The following is a 21064-nucleotide window of genomic DNA, read 5'->3' as shown; positions in this document are numbered from 1 at the left end:
GGGACTGTTCATTTCCTGTGAATGGACTGAGGGTGTCATACTAAATAAAATGCCTTAAATCACCCTAAAAAGAATAAATGTGTCAAAATAGTGCAAAACTACAATTTCACTCCATGCTCTCTTTCACACTGAAGCAAATGTATCATTAGTTTTTTCGCCGCCCATTTACATCAATGAGGTTTGAATCAATAGAAACACCTCAACCTCACCACAGACGCCCTGAGACAGTCAGATTTGTTTTTGCCATCTGACATCAAGTATCTCCACACAGCAAAATATGTCCCCTTAATGAAGACACCAAGCTACAAAAAAAGATATTGCAAAGATTAAATTAGATTATGCAAAGAAGACACTTGAGTCCGTCTAGACACATCTGCCCGTTAATGTTCTGCCAGGAGACAAATGACGATCAGAAACAATGGGTTGTGCTTATGCATGCATTTATTTATTTATTAACTAGTAATAATACTAATCAATTGATCTACTCTTCTGCATATAAATGCCTCAATCTGTTTAAATAACTGAAAATAAACATGTATTGCATGTCCACTCCTCATGACCTAAATCATAGTATGAAAAAAAGGTGACATAATGGACTCTAAATACACTTCAACAAAACTGTGGCAAGGCCAATATGGTTTGAAGTAACTTGCGGCAAACCGTTTCCTGACAGTAAACAGTTATGTTATTAAGCATCACAAAAAGTCTGCATTCGAAATGGAACAAGCAAACGCCAAATATGTCACATTAAGTACAATAAATCCCCAATAACCATTGAGCTTCATAACACTCTGAAACTCAATAAAGTCTTATATTAGACAAACCTTCTGCTTGGACCCACATGGTGCCTGGTGAAAAACATCTGAAGACCCCAAAAATCCAAACCATTTAAGAAAACATGAACTCTACCTTTTACCCGTTTTGCAATTAGGAAAATACCTTTTTTTTTATTTTTTTTTTAAATCAAAGTGCTCGTTCATGGTGGCATGAATGACATTTTCTGTACATCAAAGTAGTGGCCTGTATTCCTTGCAAAACTTATTGTTGGCGCTGAAAAGCTCCAGAGAAAATTGGCAGAACGATGACTCAGCAGGACCTCAAAACTCCATCACCACAACTTGATCAGTTCTGCGTAATGTCCACCGCGTGCGTCCTTCAGCCCAAGGCCAGGATAGAGAGGCTGAGTGAACTCAACGTGTTCTCTGTGGAGCAGAGTCATCGTGTCGGAGACGTTGTGAAAGGACAGAGTACCTGATTTATGATCCAGGTACACTCCGACGCTGGAGGACCGAGGGCCTGACACCGCTTTGCTTCCGTTGTTGTGCCGGAAAGAGTAACCATATGGGGAGCACTCTAAACTCCACGACTTGTTATCGTTTCCAAACTCTAAGTCCTTTGTCCTGCTGTCTTTGTAGGACACCGCCACGGACCAAGTAGAACCACTCCAGCTGACCTCCCAGTAACACCGCTCTGACAAACCCTCACTGCACAACACCTGCATGATGATCGGAATCCTCCGGCCTGAGATTGCAGTGTAATAATTACTATAATAATTGTCACTGCTTTGAGAAAAAGTTTTACACGTCACCCGCCGGTGTTCTTGTGAAATGGACAAATATTGGGAGACGGAGCTCCGATCCAGGGTCAAAGGACGGCAATCTGACGGAGGAACAAAAACATCGATACCAACCTTTAAATATTCCGTTCATCATTAATGCGCTGGTATATTGTGGAACTGCATGAAGGTAAATGTTCTACTCACAGCGTAGAAACTCCTCTCTGGTCTTTGGTGCAGGTGGCACAACATCTATATTAGACACTGACAGAAAAACAAATCCTAAATACTGGACCTGAATAAAACCACTGTATGAATCTGGATTTCTATATTTCTCTCAGGTACCTGTGCTAAAGATCCTGGGCCACGTGTCCTCCAGGAGGCTCTCTATGTCGTCCCTCAGTTTAGACACGCAGTCAGTCACAGGTTTGAACGCTGAACGTTGAGGATAAAAAACAGAAACAGGTGGCAGGTCTGGAGATTCACAGGAGGTGGAGAGGGACTGGAAGGCCGGAAGAAACATCGTTGCACCGTCAAATATGGCCAGCAGATGGCACTTGTGCACTGATTATTCAGTAAAAAAAACAGATGGACGAAGTCGCTCTGCACCGAAGTGGTACCTGAATGAAGTGGATGTGGTCGTCCGTATGAGACAGCTGTTCCAGTTCGGCGTCCCTCCTCTTCATCTTGCTGATCTCCTCTTCCAGCTGCAGCTGCAGCTGTTCGGCCTGAGCGGACGCCGTCTCTTGCTGGGCGTTGATCAGCTGCTTCGTCAAACTGCGTCTTCTCTTCATGGAGCAGATCAGCTCGTTGAAGATCCTGTCACAGCTCTCCGCAGCAGTCTGGCTACAACTCTGTTCACGCAAACAAAAAATAATGGCATATTGTTTTAAGTCCTGTGGCAAAGTTCAGATTGTTTTGACACATTTGAATACATCCTTTGTAATGAATCAATGTTTTACACTGTGGAAAATAAAAAGGCTCCATCCACATGTCGTCGTAGTCCCAGTATCAAAAACACAGGATTAGAGCTCACCTTCAAGACTTCCTCTAGTACTCAATGCAGACTCAGGTTTAAATACTGAAGTCTAATTTCCACACCTTGAAATCCTTCAGAGCTTGAAGCAGCTCCTTCAGCTCCTGTTCTCTCTCCTGGAATCGCTGCTGGACTTTCTTTTGACTCACAATCAGCTGTTCCTGCAAGAAATTGTCAGAGCAACAGCGAATGATTTGTTACTACAAGTATTACGTGTTCTCAATCAAAACTGAGGACTAGTTGTCATAAAGATTTGACTAACACACAGCAGTAACAAGCAGATCACTGCAGATCTTTCAGGGTTTTACTAAACAGTCTAAAGTGTCCTGTTCACTAGTTTTGTTTCTCCTCTACCTGTTCCTCAGCCCTCTCTGATGCAGATGACACCGTATTGTGGCTCTTATGTTCATCTATAACGCACAGGTAGCAGATGCACTTCCCGTCCGTCCGACAGTAGACCTCCATCAGCTTGTTGTGCTTCTCGCACATCTTCTCCTGCAGTGGGATTGTAGCCGAGACCAGCCGGTGCTTCTTCAACACGGGAACACTGTGGTGAGGCTCGAGGTGAGCCGGACAGTAAGATGCCAAGCAGGCCAGGCACGACATCGTGGCTTTGTTCCGTCTGGTCCCGCAGCAGAAATCACAGACGACGTCTTCTGGGCCGGCACAGGCCAGAGAAGGAGAAGGCTGCTGGGTGCTGCTCTTCTTCAGCTTCTCCACCACCTGTGGATGACGGGAAAGAAAGGTGATGAACACTGTTCATTACAGGAAACACAGGACAGAAGCAGAAAGACGACAGAAGGCTTCACAATCCTCTACATTGGTTATAATTAGAATTTGGATTATGCTGTATTTGTATGGTTTTTAAGTGCACATATTCATAGACAATGATTGGGATAGGCAGGCCCACTTCAGAGCTCAGTTGTATTTGCAATGCAAACATTTTGCAACATATTTGGACAGTTTCACTCCACAGTATTCAATAGGGCTCAGTATGTTTGATAGCTGTGCACTGGTGCTTCGATCAGGACTACAGACATATGTGTATTTATCATAATTAATGCACAGACACTGGCTGCATAGGGCTGTTATATCCTTCACTGGTGAGTTACATAGATCTGACCTCAGCCAGCATGGTGTTCCTCTTCAGAACCGGCCTCGGACTGAACGTCTCCCGGCACTGAGGACAGCTGTACCGTCCCTTCTTCTCGTCCTGGTCCCAGCAATCCTCGATGCATCTCTTGCAGTAACTGTGTCCACAGGGAACGGAGACTGGCTCCTTGGGCAGGTCCAGACACACTGAACAGCAGAACTGGTCCAGGTCCAGGTCGACGCCGCGCTCCGGCTGCTGCTCGGTCATTTCTGATAAGTTCGATGTGTCTCACGTGCCGAGGAAGACGCACCGTCAGTTTGGCTCTCGCTTTTACACGAATTAGGTACGCCTGCTTCCTCCCACTGGGGGCGGGGCTTCAGAGAGCAACCCGCTGCTGACGTCACGTAACGTGTGATAAACAGAGACTTTTACGCGTGTGTTCAGGGAACCAGCAGATAAACTGGATCCTAAAAAAACTGAGTTTTAGTTAATAAATGGACCAGCTATTACAAACATATTTTAAGAAATGCATATCACCTCTGAACACAGAATAAGAATGCACAAAATAATCTTTAGTTAATGGAAAACGATTTTGAACGTGTGATGAATTTCTGCAGTACTATACATTAGAGTTTAACAATGACCAACTTCTATGTCTGTAAAACTTACTTTTTAAACAGTTGAGTTGGCATTAAATGATCTTAAAGTGTTGTTGTCCTTGTGTATAATTGGGTTTGAGTCTATAACCTTTAAACAATGATCAATTATCTTCAGCACTTTACTTGTCCATGTTAAGAAGGGTTGAAGGATTTCATAAAAAGCATGCAGGAATTGAGTAAGAATGTTTGTTATAGTGGTGCCCCAGTGCATTTGTCAAAAAAAAGGTGTCCCACTTTTGCTGAGCCTACCCTAAATAAGGTGCACAAAATAATAGCAACACCCTAACTCGCTCTATCAGCAACTGAAGTACAATTTTTTTATATATATATATATATATATATATATCAATCATTCTTGAAAATGCAGATTCCTGTGATAGATGAGATAGGGACTGTCTTTAGACCACAAAGCAGTGCAGATGAATTAAAGCTACGCTACTTTCATTCATACCTTTAATCACTTCCACCAAAAGATGAATAAAAATACATCTTCTAAACTCTTAATATGAGGTTTCTTTGTACTTTGCATTGTTTGCTTAGCAGTTACAGAGCAGCTCCAGAATCACTGTATTAGACAGGGGCATTATAAAAAAAAATGATTTAAATGAATTATAAAGAGTTGTAAAAGTATGAAATGTGTTTTTAAACGCGTTGCAGAAGAGTAGCAGTTTTTTTGGGGCCTTTCTATTTCAGGAATTGTTCAGGGACACTGACATTTTCCACATTAGGTGAAAAACAAAGTCTAAAACTGTCCACATTGTTTGATAGACGCAGTGGGAGTGAATTAAGTCTCATAAATCACAGTCATGAATTTATTGTAGCTGGTACAAGAAAAAAAGATACTGAAAAGAAAAAGTTGGATTAGAATAGATTCAACTTTATTCTCATTAAACAGAGTACAATAGTGAGACAACGAAATGCAGAAGTACAACAAGCGGTTATGCAGAGTTATGTATAAGAGTATAAACGGAATGAACAGTGATATATAGAATAAGCATAGAATGTATGTGTTGTTGAAACACGTCAAACAAAAGGCAAAAAACACTTTAATAAAGAGTAAACTAATAAAAAAACAAAATGGAAAGTGTAAAATAAAGTCGTAATTTCAGATTATTAATCGCTTTCATCTTTCAAAAAAAGTCACCCCATAACAGTCTGATATCCTGATTCACAATGAATGTCTTCAAACTCTCTCTATTGCAATTACATTTTGATTTTCCTCAGGAATTATTCCAAATCTAATAACATGTCGTCAACAATATGTTCTCAAATGTATACTAATTGTTTACCCTGTATTGATAGAACATAAATCACACCGACACTCTGAACCAACAGGAACTATTAGGAAATAAGCTTGATCGCGAAATCCTGGTTTCCAACTTATTTAGTGTTTCACACATTCACAAAACAAGCAGCTCAATGTCCCCCAGTTGGTTATGCTTTGTGTGTAAAAACTGGGTGGTGGTGGTGGTGGTGGTGGTGGGGGGGGGGGGGGGGGGGGGTGGGGGGGGGGGGGGGGGGGGGGGGGGGGCGACTTTCTGGCACATCAGTTAACTGGTTTAAATCCTACGTTAAAGGGCAGGGACTCCTTTGTGTTTATAGGTAACTACACATCTGAAGGACAAATATGACATGCAGAGTTCCCCAAGGCTCCATTCTGGTGCCTCTTCTGTTTCAAGTTCACATGCCTCCACTGGCTCAGAATACGGAAAACAACTAAATAAGTGTGCTATATAAATACACTTGTCTTGGCTTTTGACATGCTGCAGGACCCTAAATTATGGCAAGACAGTTATTTTAGACTTCTTGTAAAATCACATCCTCTCATTTACCATATGGTGTATATTGGACAGCCAACTACTGCCTGATCAACAGTAGCACATTAACCATCCCCAATATAAATTTGATCACCATAACTTTATCAGTTCTGCAAAATATCTGCTGAGCTTGGACTGAGATCCATAATTCTTCAGCCCAAGGCCAGGATAGAGAGGCTGAGTGAACTCAACGTGTTCTCTGTGGAGCAGAGTCATCGTGTCGGAGACGTTGTGAAAGGACAGAGTACCTGATTTATGATCCAGGTACACTCCGACGGGGGAGGATACAGGGCCTGACACCGCTTTGCTTCCGTTGTTGTGCCGGAAAGAGTAACCATTTGGGGAGCACTCTAAACTCCACGACTTGTTATCGTTTCCAAACTCTAAGTCCTTTGTCCTGCTGTCTTTGTAGGACACCGCCACGGACCAAGTAGAACCACTCCAGCTGACCTCCCAGTAACACCGCTCTGACAAACCCTCACTGCACAACACCTGCCCGATAACCTTCTGGGATGAGCCATAATAACCATTATTATAATAACTACTCGTCACCCGCCGGTGTTCTTGTGAAATGGACAAATATTGGGAGACGGAGTTCCGATCCAGGGTCAGAGGACGGCAATCTGACGGAGGAACAAAGCAAGAAAAAAAACGTCAATATCAACCTTTAAATATTCCGTTCATCATTAATGCGCTGGTATATTGTGGAACTGCATGAAGGTAAATGTTCTACTCACAGCGTAGAAACTCCTCTCTGGTCTTTGGTGCAGGTGGCACAACATCTATATTAGACACTGACAGAAAAACAAATCCTAAATACTGGACCTGAATAAAACCACTGTATGAATCTGGATTTCTATATTTCTCTCAGGTACCTGTGGCAGAGATCCTGGGCCACGTGTCCTCCAGGAGGCTCTCTATGTCCTTCCTCAGTTTAGACACGCAGTCAGTCACAGGTTTGAACGCTGAACGTTGAGGATAAAAAACAGAAACAGGTGGCAGGTCTGGAGATTCACAGAAGGTGGAGAGGGACTGGAAGGTCTGGAGGGAAATCAATAAGTTGGAGACCAGAAGCAAAACAAAATACGTCTTCAGCTGTGCTTCCTCCTCACAGAAAATGAACTGAGCTGAGTTTTGCACATTTTGAGCATCTACAGGTAACAGACGGTGAGTGATTTGCCTGTGCAGCTCTGATTATTCGGTCATAACATCATGACATAAGAACAGATGGACGAAGTCGCTCTGCACCAAAGTGGTACCTGAATGAAATGGATGTGGTCGTCCGTATGAGACAGCTGTTCCAGTTCGGCGTCCCTCCTCTTCATCTTGCTGATCTCCTCTTCCAGCTGCAGCTGCAGCTGTTCGGCCTGAGCAGACGCCGTCTCTTGCTGGGCGTTGATCAGCTGCTTCGTCAAACTTCGTTTTTTCTTTATGGAGCAGATCAGCTCATCGAAGATCTTATCACAGGTCTTCCTTGCAGGCTGGGTAGAACTCTGTTCACACAAACAAAAACAATGATTTTTCCTTTTAATGAATACGTTCTCTGTGGCAAAGTTCAGATTGTTTTCACATGACGTGTTTTTTAATACATCCTTTGTAACGACAGACTGAATCAATGTTTTAACACTTGAATCTGTGGTGGTTTTTAATGACTGTAGAAAATGAAAAGGCTCCATCCACATGTCGTCGTAGTCCCAGTATCAAAAGCGTTGTCAAAAACCCAGACAAGACTTCCTCTAGTACTCAATGCAGACTCAGGTTTAAATACTGAAGTCTAATTTCCACACCTTGAAATCCTTCAGAGCTTGAAGCAGCTCCTTCAGCTCCTGTTCTCTCTCCTGGAATCGCTGCTGGACTTTCTTTTGACTCACAATCAGCTGTTCCTGCAAGAAATTGTCAGAGCAACAGCAAATGATTTGTTACTACAAGTATTACGTGTTTTGAATCAAAACTGAGGACTAGTTGTCATAAAGATTTGACTAACACACAGCAGTAACAAGCAGATCACTGCAGATCTTTCAGGGTTTTACTAAACAGTCTAAAGTGTCCTGTTCACTAGTTTTGTTTCTCCTCTACCTGTTCCTCAGCCCTCTCTGATGCAGATGACACCGTATTGTGGCTCTTATGTTCATCTATAACGCACAGGTAGCAGATGCACTTCTTGTCCGTCCGACAGTAGACCTCCATCAGCTTGTTGTGCTTCTCGCACATCTTCTCCTGCAGTGGGATTGTAGCCGAGACCAGCCGGTGCTTCTTCAACACGGGAACACTGTGGTGAGGCTCGAGGTGAGCCGGACAGTAAGATGCCAAGCAGGCCAGGCACGACATCGTGGCTTTGTTCCGTCTGGTCCCGCAGCAGAAATCACAGACGACGTCTTCTGGGCCGGCACAGGCCAGAGAAGGAGAAGGCTGCTGGGTGCTGCTCTTCTTCAGCTTCTCCACCACCTGTGGATGACGGGAAAGAAAGGTGATGAACACTGTTCATTACAGGAAACACAGGACAGAAGCAGAAAGACGACAGAAGGCTTCACAATCCTCTACATTGGTTATAATTAGAATTTGGATTATGCTGTATTTGTATGGTTTTTAAGTGCACATATTCATAGACAATGATTGGGATAGGCAGGCCCACTTCAGAGCCCACTTCAGAGCTATATATATATATATATATATATATATATATATATATATATATACACATATATATGTATGTGTATATATATACACATATATATATATATATATATATATATATATATATATATAAAAGTGTATGCCTGTGTATATATACATAAACACACACTCCTATGTAATATATGACGAATGATTTACTACAATGAAGATATGCTATTTCACAGTTGCCCGTGGAGAGTTAATACCCATTGCAATCTGCTAAACTACGTTAAAACGCTGAGCTCTTAAATGACATCTCTCTATTTGAAGCTACTTCTGCTGTGACTTTATCGTTTCAATTACAAATTGACCTGCTCTGCTATCTCTTTCCTCGTCTCTCCCTTGTGTGTCACGGTGTGTCTACATCTCACTCGAGTCAGGAAACTTGTCATAATACCCATATTTGTTTGGCTAAACTGCATCACGTGACGCATTGGTCGGTGTGTTTCCTGCATCACTGAACAAGTGCCGTAAATGCTGGAAAAGCTGCGCCAGTTAAAATATTAGCGCTCAGTCAAAATTTAATAATTCTCAATTATCTATCGGTTTTAGGTCCTGAGTCCGGATAAAACGGCGTCTAGGACAGGACAAAAGCAGAATGAAGACAGAAGGCTTCACAATCCTCTAAATTCTCACAAGTGCACAAATGTTGTACTTATTACTCCACTACATTTATTTTAAAACTTTAGTTTCTTGTTACTTTGCAGATTCACATTATTAACACAAAAATAATGAATCGTCAATAAATTCAAGTGTTTTATTATAGATTCAACAACATACAGTAAAATTAGCTCCACCTTCACCAGCTGTAACACTAAAGTGTTGTAAACATAAACACCAATATATTATGATCCAATATAAATTATAATAGAATATATATAATAATAATTATTATTAGATCACAGTGGGGAAAACAACCTCTGTGGTCTCAAAGTAATTCTCCACCTATACTTCCACACCTTAAACAGTTTCTACACCACCTTTACATCCACCTCCCAGTAGCTTACCTCAGCCAGCATGGTGTTCCTCTTCAGAACCGGCCTCGGACTGAACGTCTCCCGGCACTGAGGACAGCTGTACCGTCTCTTCTTCACCTCCTGGTCCCAGCAATCCTCGATGCAGCTTTTGCAGTAACTGTGTCCACAGGGAACGGTGACTGGCTCCTTGAGCAGGTCCAGACACACTGAACAGCAGAACTGGTTCTGGTCCAGGTCGACGCCATGCTCCGGCTGCTGCTCGGCCATTTTTGATTTGCGCGCGGAAAAAGTAAACGGAAAAAAACATCAGTTTCGTTTCTCCTCAGAGACTTGGGGGGAGGGGGGCGAGGCGGGGCTTTCACAATATGATAAGATATTATGTGATATATTATCGATTTTCTATTATCCATAGAAGTTTTTTTCCCACAACAGTCTGAAATTGGGCACATTGTTTGTTTATTTATGTGATATTTCCATAGCTTTGTATTTCAGTTTATTCTAAGGATATTCTCTCTCTCTCTCTCTCTCTCTCTCTCTCTCTCTCTCTCTCTCTCTCTCTCTCTCTCTCTCTCTCTCTCCACCCCTTGTGACCATGTTCCAGTGATCATTTGTTCATCACAGAATTTTTACGCTGACAAATTGGTAATTAGACATCTCTTTAGTGTTTAGGGTTTGTGAATGATAAAAGTAATAAAAAGCAAATATGTTCTGCCCGCCTTCAGTAACTTTCAGCTGCTTTCTTTTCTTGTGATCTTTGAAATTCTGATTGGAGCTCAGTCTGGGTTTTGGATAGAAGGGCGTGGGTGATGAAGAGTGGTGGCTGCACCTTTTTCAAGATGCACACATGTATTGTAGCACAAAAAAACACAGACTGGAAAACACTTAAAAGCACACAGCTGTTTAATTGTTATATAACTTGTAACAAGCAATGCCTTTAACAATAAAATGAACATTAATGGAAACTTAAGTCATCACAGTGTCAAAATAAATGTCCTTCCTCTTTCCCAAATATAATTAATTTTGATTAGCATAAGGAATTATTTAGTATTGATTATAGCTGGCACAACAAAACAGAGACTGAAAAAAAAGGTATTGACACGCGTCCGTTTACTTGAACCGCTCAAAGCAAAATGCAAAAAGACCTAAATAAAGAGTAATCCAATAAAAAAAAAGCATTATTCAGCCTCTCAAAGTCATGGAAATTACCCCCCCAAAAATGGTCCTATGGTAGTCTAACAATATCTAAATTCATAATGATTGTCTTCGAAATCCTCTAATACAATTATTCCCAACTTAATTACACGTCGTCATCAATATTTTCTCAAATGTAAACTAATTATTTACCCTGAACACTAATCACACTGACACAAGCAACTACAGTTTGACCGCTAAATCCTGGTTTCCAGCGAATCATTTAATGTCTCACCCATCCATAAAACAAGTACCTCACTGTCCCTATAGTTGGTATTAACATGCTTTATGTGTTTTATATAACACCAACCCACTATTGTCAGGGCTCTATGGGTTGTTTTTACCCCAGATTACTTCCACAGACCCTTTACTGTCTTATCGATGGCTTCCCCTGGACTTGTTGCTCCTTCCGCTGCGTCATATCCTATCCTAACGCCCGTTAGTACACCACGTATAGCAGCCGTTGGACCCGCTTCTCTTACGTTTGATACTAGGGCTAAAGCATCTGGAACATCCTGGCAAACAATTGCTGCGACCATCTTTCCCACACCAAGCAAACCTCCCAACAACGCACCTGTTGCAGTACTTGCAACTCTGATCAGTAACCTTTCAAAAACACTATTTTTAGCTTTGTTGCTAATCACTTCATGTGACATATTCCCTGATGACTGCCTGATGAGCTCTTCCTCTCTCTTTATTTCTTTTCGCACTTCTTGTAGCATCTCATTGGTGTATCAGCTTCCTTTGTTTGCCTCAATCATCTTGCCCAGTGTGTCGAGCAGCTCTGTCACCTGCAACTGGTTGCTTCTGTAGTCGTCCTCTCCGCTGTTTTTCCAGTATTTATTATCGACGACGTGGCAGCGGCCTCCGCACTTCTTCACCAGATCACTCAGATCTCCATTCTGACTCACAAAGTCCTCGATCGTCGTTCCTTCCGGGAGCTGGTCCCCATGAGTGAAGACGACTGTGGCGTATTTGAGAGCTTTCTCAGAGAAGTTTTGGCATATTTTGTTGATGACGTCCTTCTCGTGCTGGGTGAATTTCTCCACTTTAAGCACAATGAGAAAAGCATGGGGCCCAGGAGCGCACTCTGTGATGCACCTCACTATCTCAGCCTTGAGCAGTGCCTCAGACCCACTCGTGTCAAAAAAACTGCCAGTGTCGATCAATTCGATGCTTCTCCCGTTGACAGATTTGGTTTCGGCATTAGAAAGACTTGTGTCGGTGATGGAAGAATGGCTTATGTTGAACACATCCACTCCCAATAGGGTGTTAGCCAGGCTGCTTTTCCCAGCTCCAGTTTTCCCCAGTATTACAATCCTCCATGGAGTCAGCGCTAGAAGAGAAGTCAAACACATTTCACTATTACTTCTGTTAACCTGCAATTTTGTTTTCTAGGGTTGCAACTTCTCTCATTTCATTGATCAATTGTTTGTAAACTCAGAAAGTGGTAAAAAATCCTGAGTAAAAAACTACTTTCAGCATGCTAACCTGTTAGCATAGTCACTGCTAACCTGTTAGCAGTGACTATGCTAATGTTCAGCAGCTGTAATGTTTATCATTGTCACTGTTGTAGTTTGCATGCTAACTCTTTCTAATTAGCACTAACACAAAGTACAATAAGGAGGATTTAAAATTCCTAAATTAAAAATTGAAATATGTATGCATTTCTGTGTTATAATTACATGAAATACATATACATATATATACATACAAAGACAATTATGTTTGCTTCATGTTGTTACATATACACACAAATAGATAACAATGTGTTTTATGTCTCAGTTGTTGTGTGATTGGTTTTTACTGAGACATATTAAATCTTCCATAGAACAGTTGAGGCTGATGAATACCATTTGTTTTGCATTTATTCTTTTTCATAGAAAAGTATTGAACACATAATTTCTCTGGCCTGATGATGGCGCCAGATGCAAAGTTAAGGGCTCATCTTAGTGATGACAACACTGTGAATCATGTCCAGGCTGTTGCCCAGTGTTGACACTGATACAATACTGGAATGTAAAAGGCCATTTACTCAAGTACTGTACTTACACACATTTGAGATACATGAACTTAAGATCATTATTAGCACTAAATATTATATAGTATTGCACTTTTTACAACACCACATGTATCTGACCGATTTTGTTACTCAAGTAACAGTATATTTTCATCCCATCCTAAGTAATATTTTCAACACAACACTTTTACAGTGTAATGTTGCAACTTTTACTACACACACTAATCTGAAGATGCTTTCTCCACCACTGCACTGATATCTCAACTCACCGTCCATGTTGCCACAAATGAAATCACCTTCGTCCCCCGCACTTCTGGATGTCCCCGTTGGATGTTTTTCCTTCTGTTCTCTTGCTGTGGTATGACTTTACTTTCATTTTCTACCCGCTCGACAGAAACTTTCCAACAAGCCTCACACAGGGAGGACATGTTTTTATTGTTAATGTCAGTAAACAGGGCATTACATAAGTCGAGACAAAAGGTCATGAATTCATTAATGACAGTTTCCAGATGAGCAGGTTGAAGTGGAACTTCCTGTGATGCTAGGCAGAGGCCACCCTGATTTGGCAGGTCAGCTGTTCAGGGTGGTGACTGTGGTTTGGAAGGTACAGCTAGAAAAGAATGTTATTTTAGTTGGTTTATTTCTGGCATATTCAGCTGGAGAGTATCGTACAGGCTGTATAACCAGACTCACATTAATAGTGCCAAGTGTACAAGAAAGAAACAATCAAAATGATTGTTAACAGATAAATGCAGCTACGTGATGTGGGTCAAACACGGCTACATTCACTGCCATCAAAGCTCCATAAATATGATTAAAAACTCAGTGTTGGGTGAGTGCATATTACATTCATACATACAGTGAAAACAATACTATTCTGCAGCATTAGGCGTTTTTGTTAAAGGCATCAACAATATCATACATGATAAATGGAACACTCATCTTTAAATATGTCGTGTCAAAGAGGGAGGATGATGGCTGCATCTTTTCATACCTTTTTAGGGTGGAGTGTCTCTGAGGGAGACAAAAGAAGTTGGAAGGAATTTGATCTGTTTTTATTGGCAGCATCCGTCCTCAACTGTACCAGTTAACAGACTGAAAACAAAAAGGCCTTTGTGTGGCCTGAGGCCAGAGAACTTCTTTATTTTAAATGTAAAAACATGTTAAAGTTTATTCTGGTCTTTAAGAATATCACAAAATATAAATTACAGTTATTTGCTGTTTAGGGGAACCTCAGAAATTGCTTCTTCAAAATATTCATTAACATTGCAAGTGATTCTGTAGTCTGACAAAAGGCTATTCGGCACAACAATTTGTGATCTGTGATTTGGTGGAAGAGCGGCCATAAAGGTTGAAGCTGGCAGGTTGTCACAAACCCAATAAAAAGATCAAACCAACAATGTTTTTGCCTCTTAATACTTTACAACTTCCCTACCCATTTGTGGCACACGGATCCAATCAGCTCCGAGCACAATTGTTCCCCCTAAAGATGTAGATCTTTAAAAACAAGTCAAAAATATTTATAGTATAATGTTTTTTTCAAGGCTCAGTAAATTAAAGCGTGTAATTTACACTTTAGCACTGTAGTTTTTATCAAATGTTACTCAAATATGAGTCCATTACTCAACAACCACTTAAATATTCAAGACAATTAGTTAAAGAGAGTGAGATGAATACATGCGTTTCCATTTCCAAAAATAGTTTTCCAATATTGTTTACTACTACTTCACTGTTTCTTTACTCAGTATTTGAAGAAAAGTAATCAGAGTTGTTCTCTTTTCAGTTGACAGGAACCAGCACAAAGTTTGAAGCACAGATACAAAGGCTTCCATAAGGTAAGAAGCCTCAATACATAATTGAACTATTTAGTTTACCCATTTGGAAAAGTGATGACAATAATTTTACATGAATGAATCAGGATTGCAACAATTTGTATGTCAATGTCAACCTCTCTTAAGACTTATGCTGTTTTTTATTTGATGCTGCTCCTGTGTTCATTGAAATAGATGATCTTTCATTCAAAGCATTCCATTTATCCAAAACAACTTCAAATGTCTTTTGTATTACCTTCACTGGTAACACTGGAAACACGTCTAAATCTGGCTCAGCTTTTTTTTTCTTCTTTTGCCACTCCTGCCGGTGCTGTTAATTTTGAATTGATCAAAATGATTGTTAACAGATAAATGCAGCTACGTGATGTGGGTCACTAACACGGCTACATTCACTGCAAAACAAACCAGTCCCACTAAATATGATGAAAAACTCAGTGTTGGGTGAGTGCATATTACATTTATACTGTATAGTGAAAACAATACTATTCTGCAGCATTAGGCGTTTTGTTAAAGGCATCAACAATATCATACATGATAAATGGAATACTCATCTTTAAACATTTCGTGTCAAAGAGGGAGGATGGCGGCTGCATCTTTTCATACCTTTTTAGGGTGGAGTGTCTCTGAGGGAGACAAAAGAAGTTGGAAGGAATTGAAACTGTTTTTATTGGCAGCATCCGTCCTCAACTGTACCAGTAAACAGACTGAAAACAAAAAGGCCTTTGTGTTTACCCTGTGGCCTGAGGCCAGAGAACTTCTTTCTTGTAAATGTAAAAAAGATTACAGTTGTTTGCTGTTTTTGGGAATCAAATACAGATTCAAAACTGCTTCAGAATAAACATTAACTTTGCAAGTGTCTCCTTGGTCTGACAAAAAGCTATTTGGAGATCTATGGCACAGAGGAAAAGAGGAATATAGGCTAGCTTTGGCTACACAAATAGTACTTACTAAAATAGATAATACCAAAATCAATATATATATATATATATATATATATATATATATATATATATATATATATATATATATATATATAGATAGATAGATAGATAGATAGAGAGATAGATAGATAGATAGATAGATAGATAGATAGATAGATAGATAGATAGATAGATAGATAGATAGATAGATAGATAGATAGATAGATATAGATAATACCATTATCAATTCAACAGGAATGAAAAACTCAATTAGCTGTGTTATGTTCATTCATGTAAATGTGGTCATGGGTCTCCTCAGCTATATGGTGTTATTGTTGGTAAAATACTGTATATTTAAATTAAATATTATAATGTATTAGCAACATGTTAAAGTCATGTTTTTGTCATCAGTAGTGTGAAAGCTAATATTTCAAAGTCAGACCTAAAGGCCATCTGAAATCATGTGACATTCTTTATTTCTTTCTTGACTTCCAGTTTATCTCCATAAATGTTAATGTAATATTTATGACTGACATTTAAACACCACCAAACGTTGTCAGCCTGAATCATGACGTTACACTGCTCTCTAGTGAGCAGGTGAGGCAATAGCAGTTTGTTTTGTTTAGGCTCACAGTAATACATCAACTTACTTAATAGTGCACATCTCCTCTAGAAAGAAACGTCATGAACCTGAATGAGACCTTAAAGACTCAACGTGTTTATTAGGTCCATTATTAAAGTCTTTTTAGAGTAACAGTCTAACAGCGAGTGTAAACGGAGAAGGGAGGAAAAACTACCAGAGAGGACTTGAGTCTAAAGCATTATTTTGTTTTATTATAGTTTTACATTTGAATTCAACATTTTTAGAGTGAAAAAGATTTAGTGAATAAAACAGAACATCTAGATAAATAGTTGGCAAAGCTTTCAGCAACAGTCTTCTCAGATATACATGACATGGACTACTCTGCTGGAATGTTACTGGTCAGATGATGTTGATGGTCGACGCGTCACAAACACCAAACATGTGACTCATCCTCTCACTCAGGAGGCTGCATGCTTGTTTACTGGTTTGATTACAATTGTTCAAATGTGATCATTCTAATGATGATTTGGCCAAAATATAAAATACTTTATGACATATATGTCATAAAGTAAAGTACAGTGAGCAGCGTTAACACATAATAATAACTTAATGAAGTTACTTACTAACAGACGTGTGTGTGTGTGTGTGTGTGTGTGTGTGTGTGTGTGTGTGTGTGTGTGTGTGTGTGTGTGTGTGGTGGGGGAGGGTAGTTTACTTTACCCAGTAAAAACTTTATTTGCTCAAATATAATTTTTTAACAGGTTTCAATTTATTCGTTATTTGTCTTGGTGATACATTGTGATCCACAAAGAACCACAACTATTGTTCAACAAAATGATTTTGTACATACATTAAGTGACATTTTCTGGTCAACTCTGTAGGAAACTGAACAATGTTTCAACAGGACACATAAATATAACCAACAGTGTACACTAGTTTGATTTAAACCATTTTTAAGATTTCATTTATGCTTTTTAAAATGTTTCATCTTTGTGGTTACAACAAGCACTCTGTGGTTAGCTGTGAAACAGGAATAAGTGAGTTTGAAACTCAAACAATAAGTACAACATATTACATATTAGTTATGAATGAACATATCAATCTCAGTGGTTAAATTTTGTTTAGAACAAGATTTTCATGCAATTTATTGGGAGATATGACCAGTAATTATACTCCTCTGTCTTCAAGAGTCAAAGCTCATTATAGGTTTTAACTCTACACACTACTCACTTTTTTTTTGTGAAATCGGCAATAGATGTGCTTCCATTCATGAAAGCCTTTGCTGCCTTCTTCATTGCTTCCAATGGTGTCTCTGCTCCCTCAGCTGCAGAAGATCCTGCAACACCTCCTGCCACCGCTCCCACTACACCAGATGTCACTGTAAGAGGGATCGCTGGTCCTCCTGCTGCTAAAGGAAGTCCTGCCTTTAAAGCTGAGAGAACTACTTTGCCCATCACTACTCCACCAAAAAGAGCTTCTAACAATGCACCTGCTGTAATACCTGCCAGTTTGATCATAAGCCTCTTAAACACTGTGTCTTTAGCCTTCTTTCTGATCTCTTCATCTGACATGTCTCCTGATGACTGTCTAATGCGTTTCTCCTCCTGTTTTATCATTTCCTCCACTGCTTGTAGCATCTCATTGGTGTAGCAGCTTCCTTTGTTTGCCTCAATCATCTTTTCTATTGTTTTGAGTAGCTCCTTCACTTGGAACTGGTTGCTCCTGTATTCATCCTGCTGGTTGTTCTTCCAGTATTTATTATCAATGACGTGGCAGCGGCCTCCACACTTCTTCACCAGATCACTCACAAGCTTATTACCACGGATAAAGTCCTCAATGGTCTGTCCTTCAGGGAGCTGGTCACCATGAGTAAAGAGAACTGTTGTATATTTGAAAACTTCTTCAGAGAAGTATTGCTTTATCTTAGTGATGACATCCTGCTCCTGCTCTGTGAATCTCCCCACTTCAAACACGATGAGAAAAGCATGAGGCCCAGGAGTGAACTCTGTGATGCACTTCACTATTTCAGACTTCAGCTCCTTCTCAGATCGATGTGTGTCGAAGACACCAGGAGTGTCGATCAAAGTGATGTTTCTTCTATTGACAGATCTAGTTTCTGCTCGACATTCACTTGTTTCAGAGTTGAGGGTGTGGTTGATCTCGATCAGTTTCTCTCCAAATATGGTGTTAGCGACGCTGCTTTTCCCAGTTCTAGATTTTCCCAGGATGACAATTCTCCTGTTTGACACTGAAAGAGAATAATGTCCATCAATAATAGTGTGCGTTTGTTTTTTGGTTGTTTTCATACATAAGAAGAAGATACACAGAAACATCTTGTTGGTCAGAAATCTGTTCTTAATGAATAGCTGCATAATCATAATAAGAGAATGAAGGTGTCAATACTTTAAAAGAGGCCAACGAGCATCAAGAACATTTTAAATATCTAATATCTTCTAAACGTACAAATCACTGTTCAGCAATATTAGTTTGTGGTGAATAACACAGAGGATCATTTTGTAAACAGGTCTTAAAGGGATGGTCAGGTTTTTCTTGGCCCTGATCCAGATCTGAGTCCTTTTATGTATTTGGAACAGAGTCTGATCTGATACTTATATTTATCTAAATGTTGAATAAACGTGTGTGTGACACATTGAAATAACAGCTTTAGCCTATAAGATTTAGTGCTCCTCAGTTTTCACGAGCTACTTGATCCATTCTCTCTGTCTCTCTCTCTCTCTGTCTCTCTCTCTGTCTCTGTCTCTCTCTCTGTCTCTCTCTCTCTGTCTCTCTCGCTGTCTCTCGCTGTCTCTGTCTCTCTCTCTTTCTCTGTCTCTGTCTCTTTCTCTGTCTCTGTCTCTTTCTCTGTCTCTCTCTCTCTGTCTCTGTCTCTCTCTCTCTCTCCTCTCTCTCTCTCTCTCTCTCTCTCCGTCTCTCTCTCTCTCTCCTCTCTCTCTCTCTCTCTCTCTCTCTCTCTCTCCGTCTCTCTCTCTCTCTCCTCTCTCTCTCTCTCTCTCTCTCTCTCTCCCTCCTCTCTCTCTCTCTGTTTCATTTCACATTTATATAACTGTTAAGGTTTCTGTTGATGAAGCAGTCATGTCTGCAAACGATCTTCTTCTTTCAAGATGGTGGTTTTTGGGAAAAAAAAAAAAATGTCCCCACAAAAGCAGCGTTAACAAATAATATTAACTGAAAGAAATAACTTTAACTTACTGTTTATGTTTTTAGAAGAGAAATCCATGAAGAAGTCCTACGTGTCTCTTTTCTCCTGTGGTCAGACTCTGCTTGTATTTAAGTTTCACTTTCACTTACTGTAAGTGAGTGTGTGTGTGTGTGTGTGTGTGTGTGTGTGTGTGTGTGTGTGTGTGTGTGTGTGTGTGTGTGTGTGGCGGTTGATAACAGCAGCATAAATCAGCAGCGAGGTGAGCAAAACGCTGCGGGGACCGCTGATGTTACGCAACTAAGTTAAGCAACAAGGGCCGTTATCTTCCTCCAGGCTGGTCACTATGGAGGTGTTGCCCAGGCGACCGTTGCCGGGATGTGACTCAGCCTTTTTTTTTTTGGGCCCCCCCCCTCCTCTAACCGACAGGCTCACACCACAGCCTGTAGACGTTGACACACGCATCCTTCAAAAAGACAACATGGCGATCGATATATGGATGAAAAACAGCTCCAACACCACAGGGAGCGCTCAGTCATCACAATTAACAACACGTGGGCTCTGACTAACTCCTGGAGATGTGTGCAGCCACGTAGCGGTGTCAGTCTGAGAAAACAATACACAGGAAAGCTGAACACCAGTCAATATGTGCTGCCGTCTCTAAAGGGGAGACACTGAAGTAAAAGAATATATAAAAAATAATAAAACACAACAAGCCTCACAGAAGACAGGGGAAGCTCCTACTTCTACAAAATGAATGCTGAAATATGAATAATACATGTCAGGCCTGCAGCCATGCAGTAAAAGAAATGCAGCCATTCAAGAGAGTGTGTGTGTGTGTGTGTGTGTGTGTGTGTGTGGTGTGTGTGTGTGTGTGTGTGTGTGTGTGTGTGTGTGTGTGGTGGGGGAGGGTAGTTTACTTTACCCAGTAAAAACTTTATTTGGTCAAATATAATTTTTCAACAGGTTTCAATTTATTCGTTGATTATATTTGTCTTGGTGATACATTGTAATCCACAAAGAACCACAACTATTGTTCAACAAAATGATTTTGTACATACATTAATGACATTTTCTGGTCAACTCTGTAGGAAACTGAACAATGTTTCAACAGGACACATAAATATAACCAACAGTGTACACCAGTTTGATTTAAACCATTTTTAAGATTTCATTTATGCTTTTTAAAATGTTTCATCTTTGTGGTTACAACAAGCACTCTGTGGTTAGCTGTGAAACAGGAATAAGTGAGTTTGAAACTCAAACAATAAGTACAACGTATTACATATTAGTTATGAATGAACATATCAATCTCAGTGGTTAAATGTTGTTTAGAACAAGATTTTCATGCAATTTATTGGGAGATATGACCAGTAATTATACTCCTCTGTCTTCAAGAGTCAAAGCTCATTATAGGTTTTAACTCTACACACTACTTTTTAAAACAAGATTTTGTGAAATCTACAATATATTTGCTTCCATTCTTGACAGCCTCTGCTGCCTTCTCTGCTGCTTCCAATGGTGTCTCTGCTTCCTCAGCTGCAAGATATC

General features: G+C 40.2%; 4 protein-coding genes and 1 pseudogene across 4 annotated transcripts; all 5 read right to left on the bottom strand.

Annotated features, from left to right (window-relative positions):
* Positions 1–456: 456 nt before the first annotated feature.
* LOC137886022 (E3 ubiquitin/ISG15 ligase TRIM25-like) lies at positions 457–3976 on the bottom strand. The gene is made up of 7 exons (XM_068728407.1): positions 3715–3976; positions 2946–3314; positions 2657–2752; positions 2176–2409; positions 1901–2057; positions 1763–1819; positions 457–1659 (listed from the first exon to the last, which is right to left on the bottom strand). Exons 1-7 carry the CDS (start codon positions 3949–3951, stop codon positions 1109–1111), a joined length of 1701 nt encoding a protein of 566 aa, XP_068584508.1. The 5' UTR covers positions 3952–3976; the 3' UTR covers positions 457–1108.
* A 1901-nt stretch (positions 3977–5877) lies between these two features.
* Positions 5878–10077, bottom strand: LOC137886024 (E3 ubiquitin/ISG15 ligase TRIM25-like). Its single transcript, XM_068728410.1, has 7 exons — positions 9841–10077; positions 8237–8605; positions 7948–8043; positions 7420–7653; positions 7036–7201; positions 6898–6954; positions 5878–6783 (listed from the first exon to the last, which is right to left on the bottom strand). Exons 1-7 carry the CDS (start codon positions 10075–10077, stop codon positions 6251–6253), a joined length of 1692 nt encoding a protein of 563 aa, XP_068584511.1. The 3' UTR covers positions 5878–6250.
* Positions 10078–10692: 615 nt separating this feature from the next.
* LOC137886025 (GTPase IMAP family member 7-like) lies at positions 10693–13454 on the bottom strand. Its single transcript, XM_068728411.1, has 2 exons — positions 13291–13454; positions 10693–12337 (listed from the first exon to the last, which is right to left on the bottom strand). Exons 1-2 carry the CDS (start codon positions 13295–13297, stop codon positions 11736–11738), a joined length of 609 nt encoding a protein of 202 aa, XP_068584512.1. The 5' UTR covers positions 13298–13454; the 3' UTR covers positions 10693–11735.
* Positions 13455–17103: 3649 nt separating this feature from the next.
* On the bottom strand, positions 17104–19739 carry LOC137885893 (GTPase IMAP family member 7-like). The gene is made up of 2 exons (XM_068728221.1): positions 19567–19739; positions 17104–18604 (listed from the first exon to the last, which is right to left on the bottom strand). The coding sequence occupies exons 1-2, from the start codon at positions 19592–19594 to the stop codon at positions 17583–17585; spliced, it is 1050 nt and encodes a 349-aa protein (XP_068584322.1). The 5' UTR covers positions 19595–19739; the 3' UTR covers positions 17104–17582.
* A 726-nt stretch (positions 19740–20465) lies between these two features.
* The window catches only part of LOC137885901 (GTPase IMAP family member 7-like), a 3580-nt pseudogene continuing 2981 nt past the window's right edge, over positions 20466–21064 (bottom strand).

The sequence above is a fragment of the Cebidichthys violaceus genome, unplaced genomic scaffold, assembly GCF_023349555.1.
Source record: "Cebidichthys violaceus isolate CVI_PGR_0920_01 unplaced genomic scaffold, fCebVio1.0.p SCAF_41, whole genome shotgun sequence".
Lineage (NCBI taxonomy): Eukaryota > Metazoa > Chordata > Actinopteri > Perciformes > Stichaeidae > Cebidichthys > Cebidichthys violaceus.
This window is presented reverse-complemented; position numbering and strand designations above follow the sequence as displayed.

What these genes read in the sequence shown, in the direction of transcription:
- LOC137885893 (XM_068728221.1), bottom strand. Translation starts at nt 19,594, where the DNA reads ATGGATTTCTCTTCTAAAAACATAAACA. An exon ending in CTCTTCTAAAAACATAAACA is followed by an intron (nt 18,605 to 19,566) that starts GTAAGTTAAAGT and finishes ATTCTCTTTCAG; the next exon opens with TGTCAAACAGGAGAATTGTC.
- LOC137886022 (XM_068728407.1), bottom strand. Translation starts at nt 3,951, where the DNA reads ATGACCGAGCAGCAGCCGGAGCGCGGCGTCGACCTGGACCTGGACCAG. An exon ending in CAGAGAGGGCTGAGGAACAG is followed by an intron (nt 2,753 to 2,945) that starts GTAGAGGAGAAA and finishes AATTTCTTGCAG; the next exon opens with GAACAGCTGATTGTGAGTCA. An exon ending in CAGAGAGGAGTTTCTACGCT is followed by an intron (nt 1,660 to 1,762) that starts GTGAGTAGAACA and finishes TTCCTCCGTCAG; the next exon opens with ATTGCCGTCCTTTGACCCTG.
- LOC137886024 (XM_068728410.1), bottom strand. Translation starts at nt 10,077, where the DNA reads ATGGCCGAGCAGCAGCCGGAGCATGGCGTCGACCTGGACCAGAACCAG. An exon ending in ACCACATCCATTTCATTCAG is followed by an intron (nt 7,202 to 7,419) that starts GTACCACTTTGG and finishes ATTTCCCTCCAG; the next exon opens with ACCTTCCAGTCCCTCTCCAC. An exon ending in CAGAGAGGAGTTTCTACGCT is followed by an intron (nt 6,784 to 6,897) that starts GTGAGTAGAACA and finishes TTCCTCCGTCAG; the next exon opens with ATTGCCGTCCTCTGACCCTG.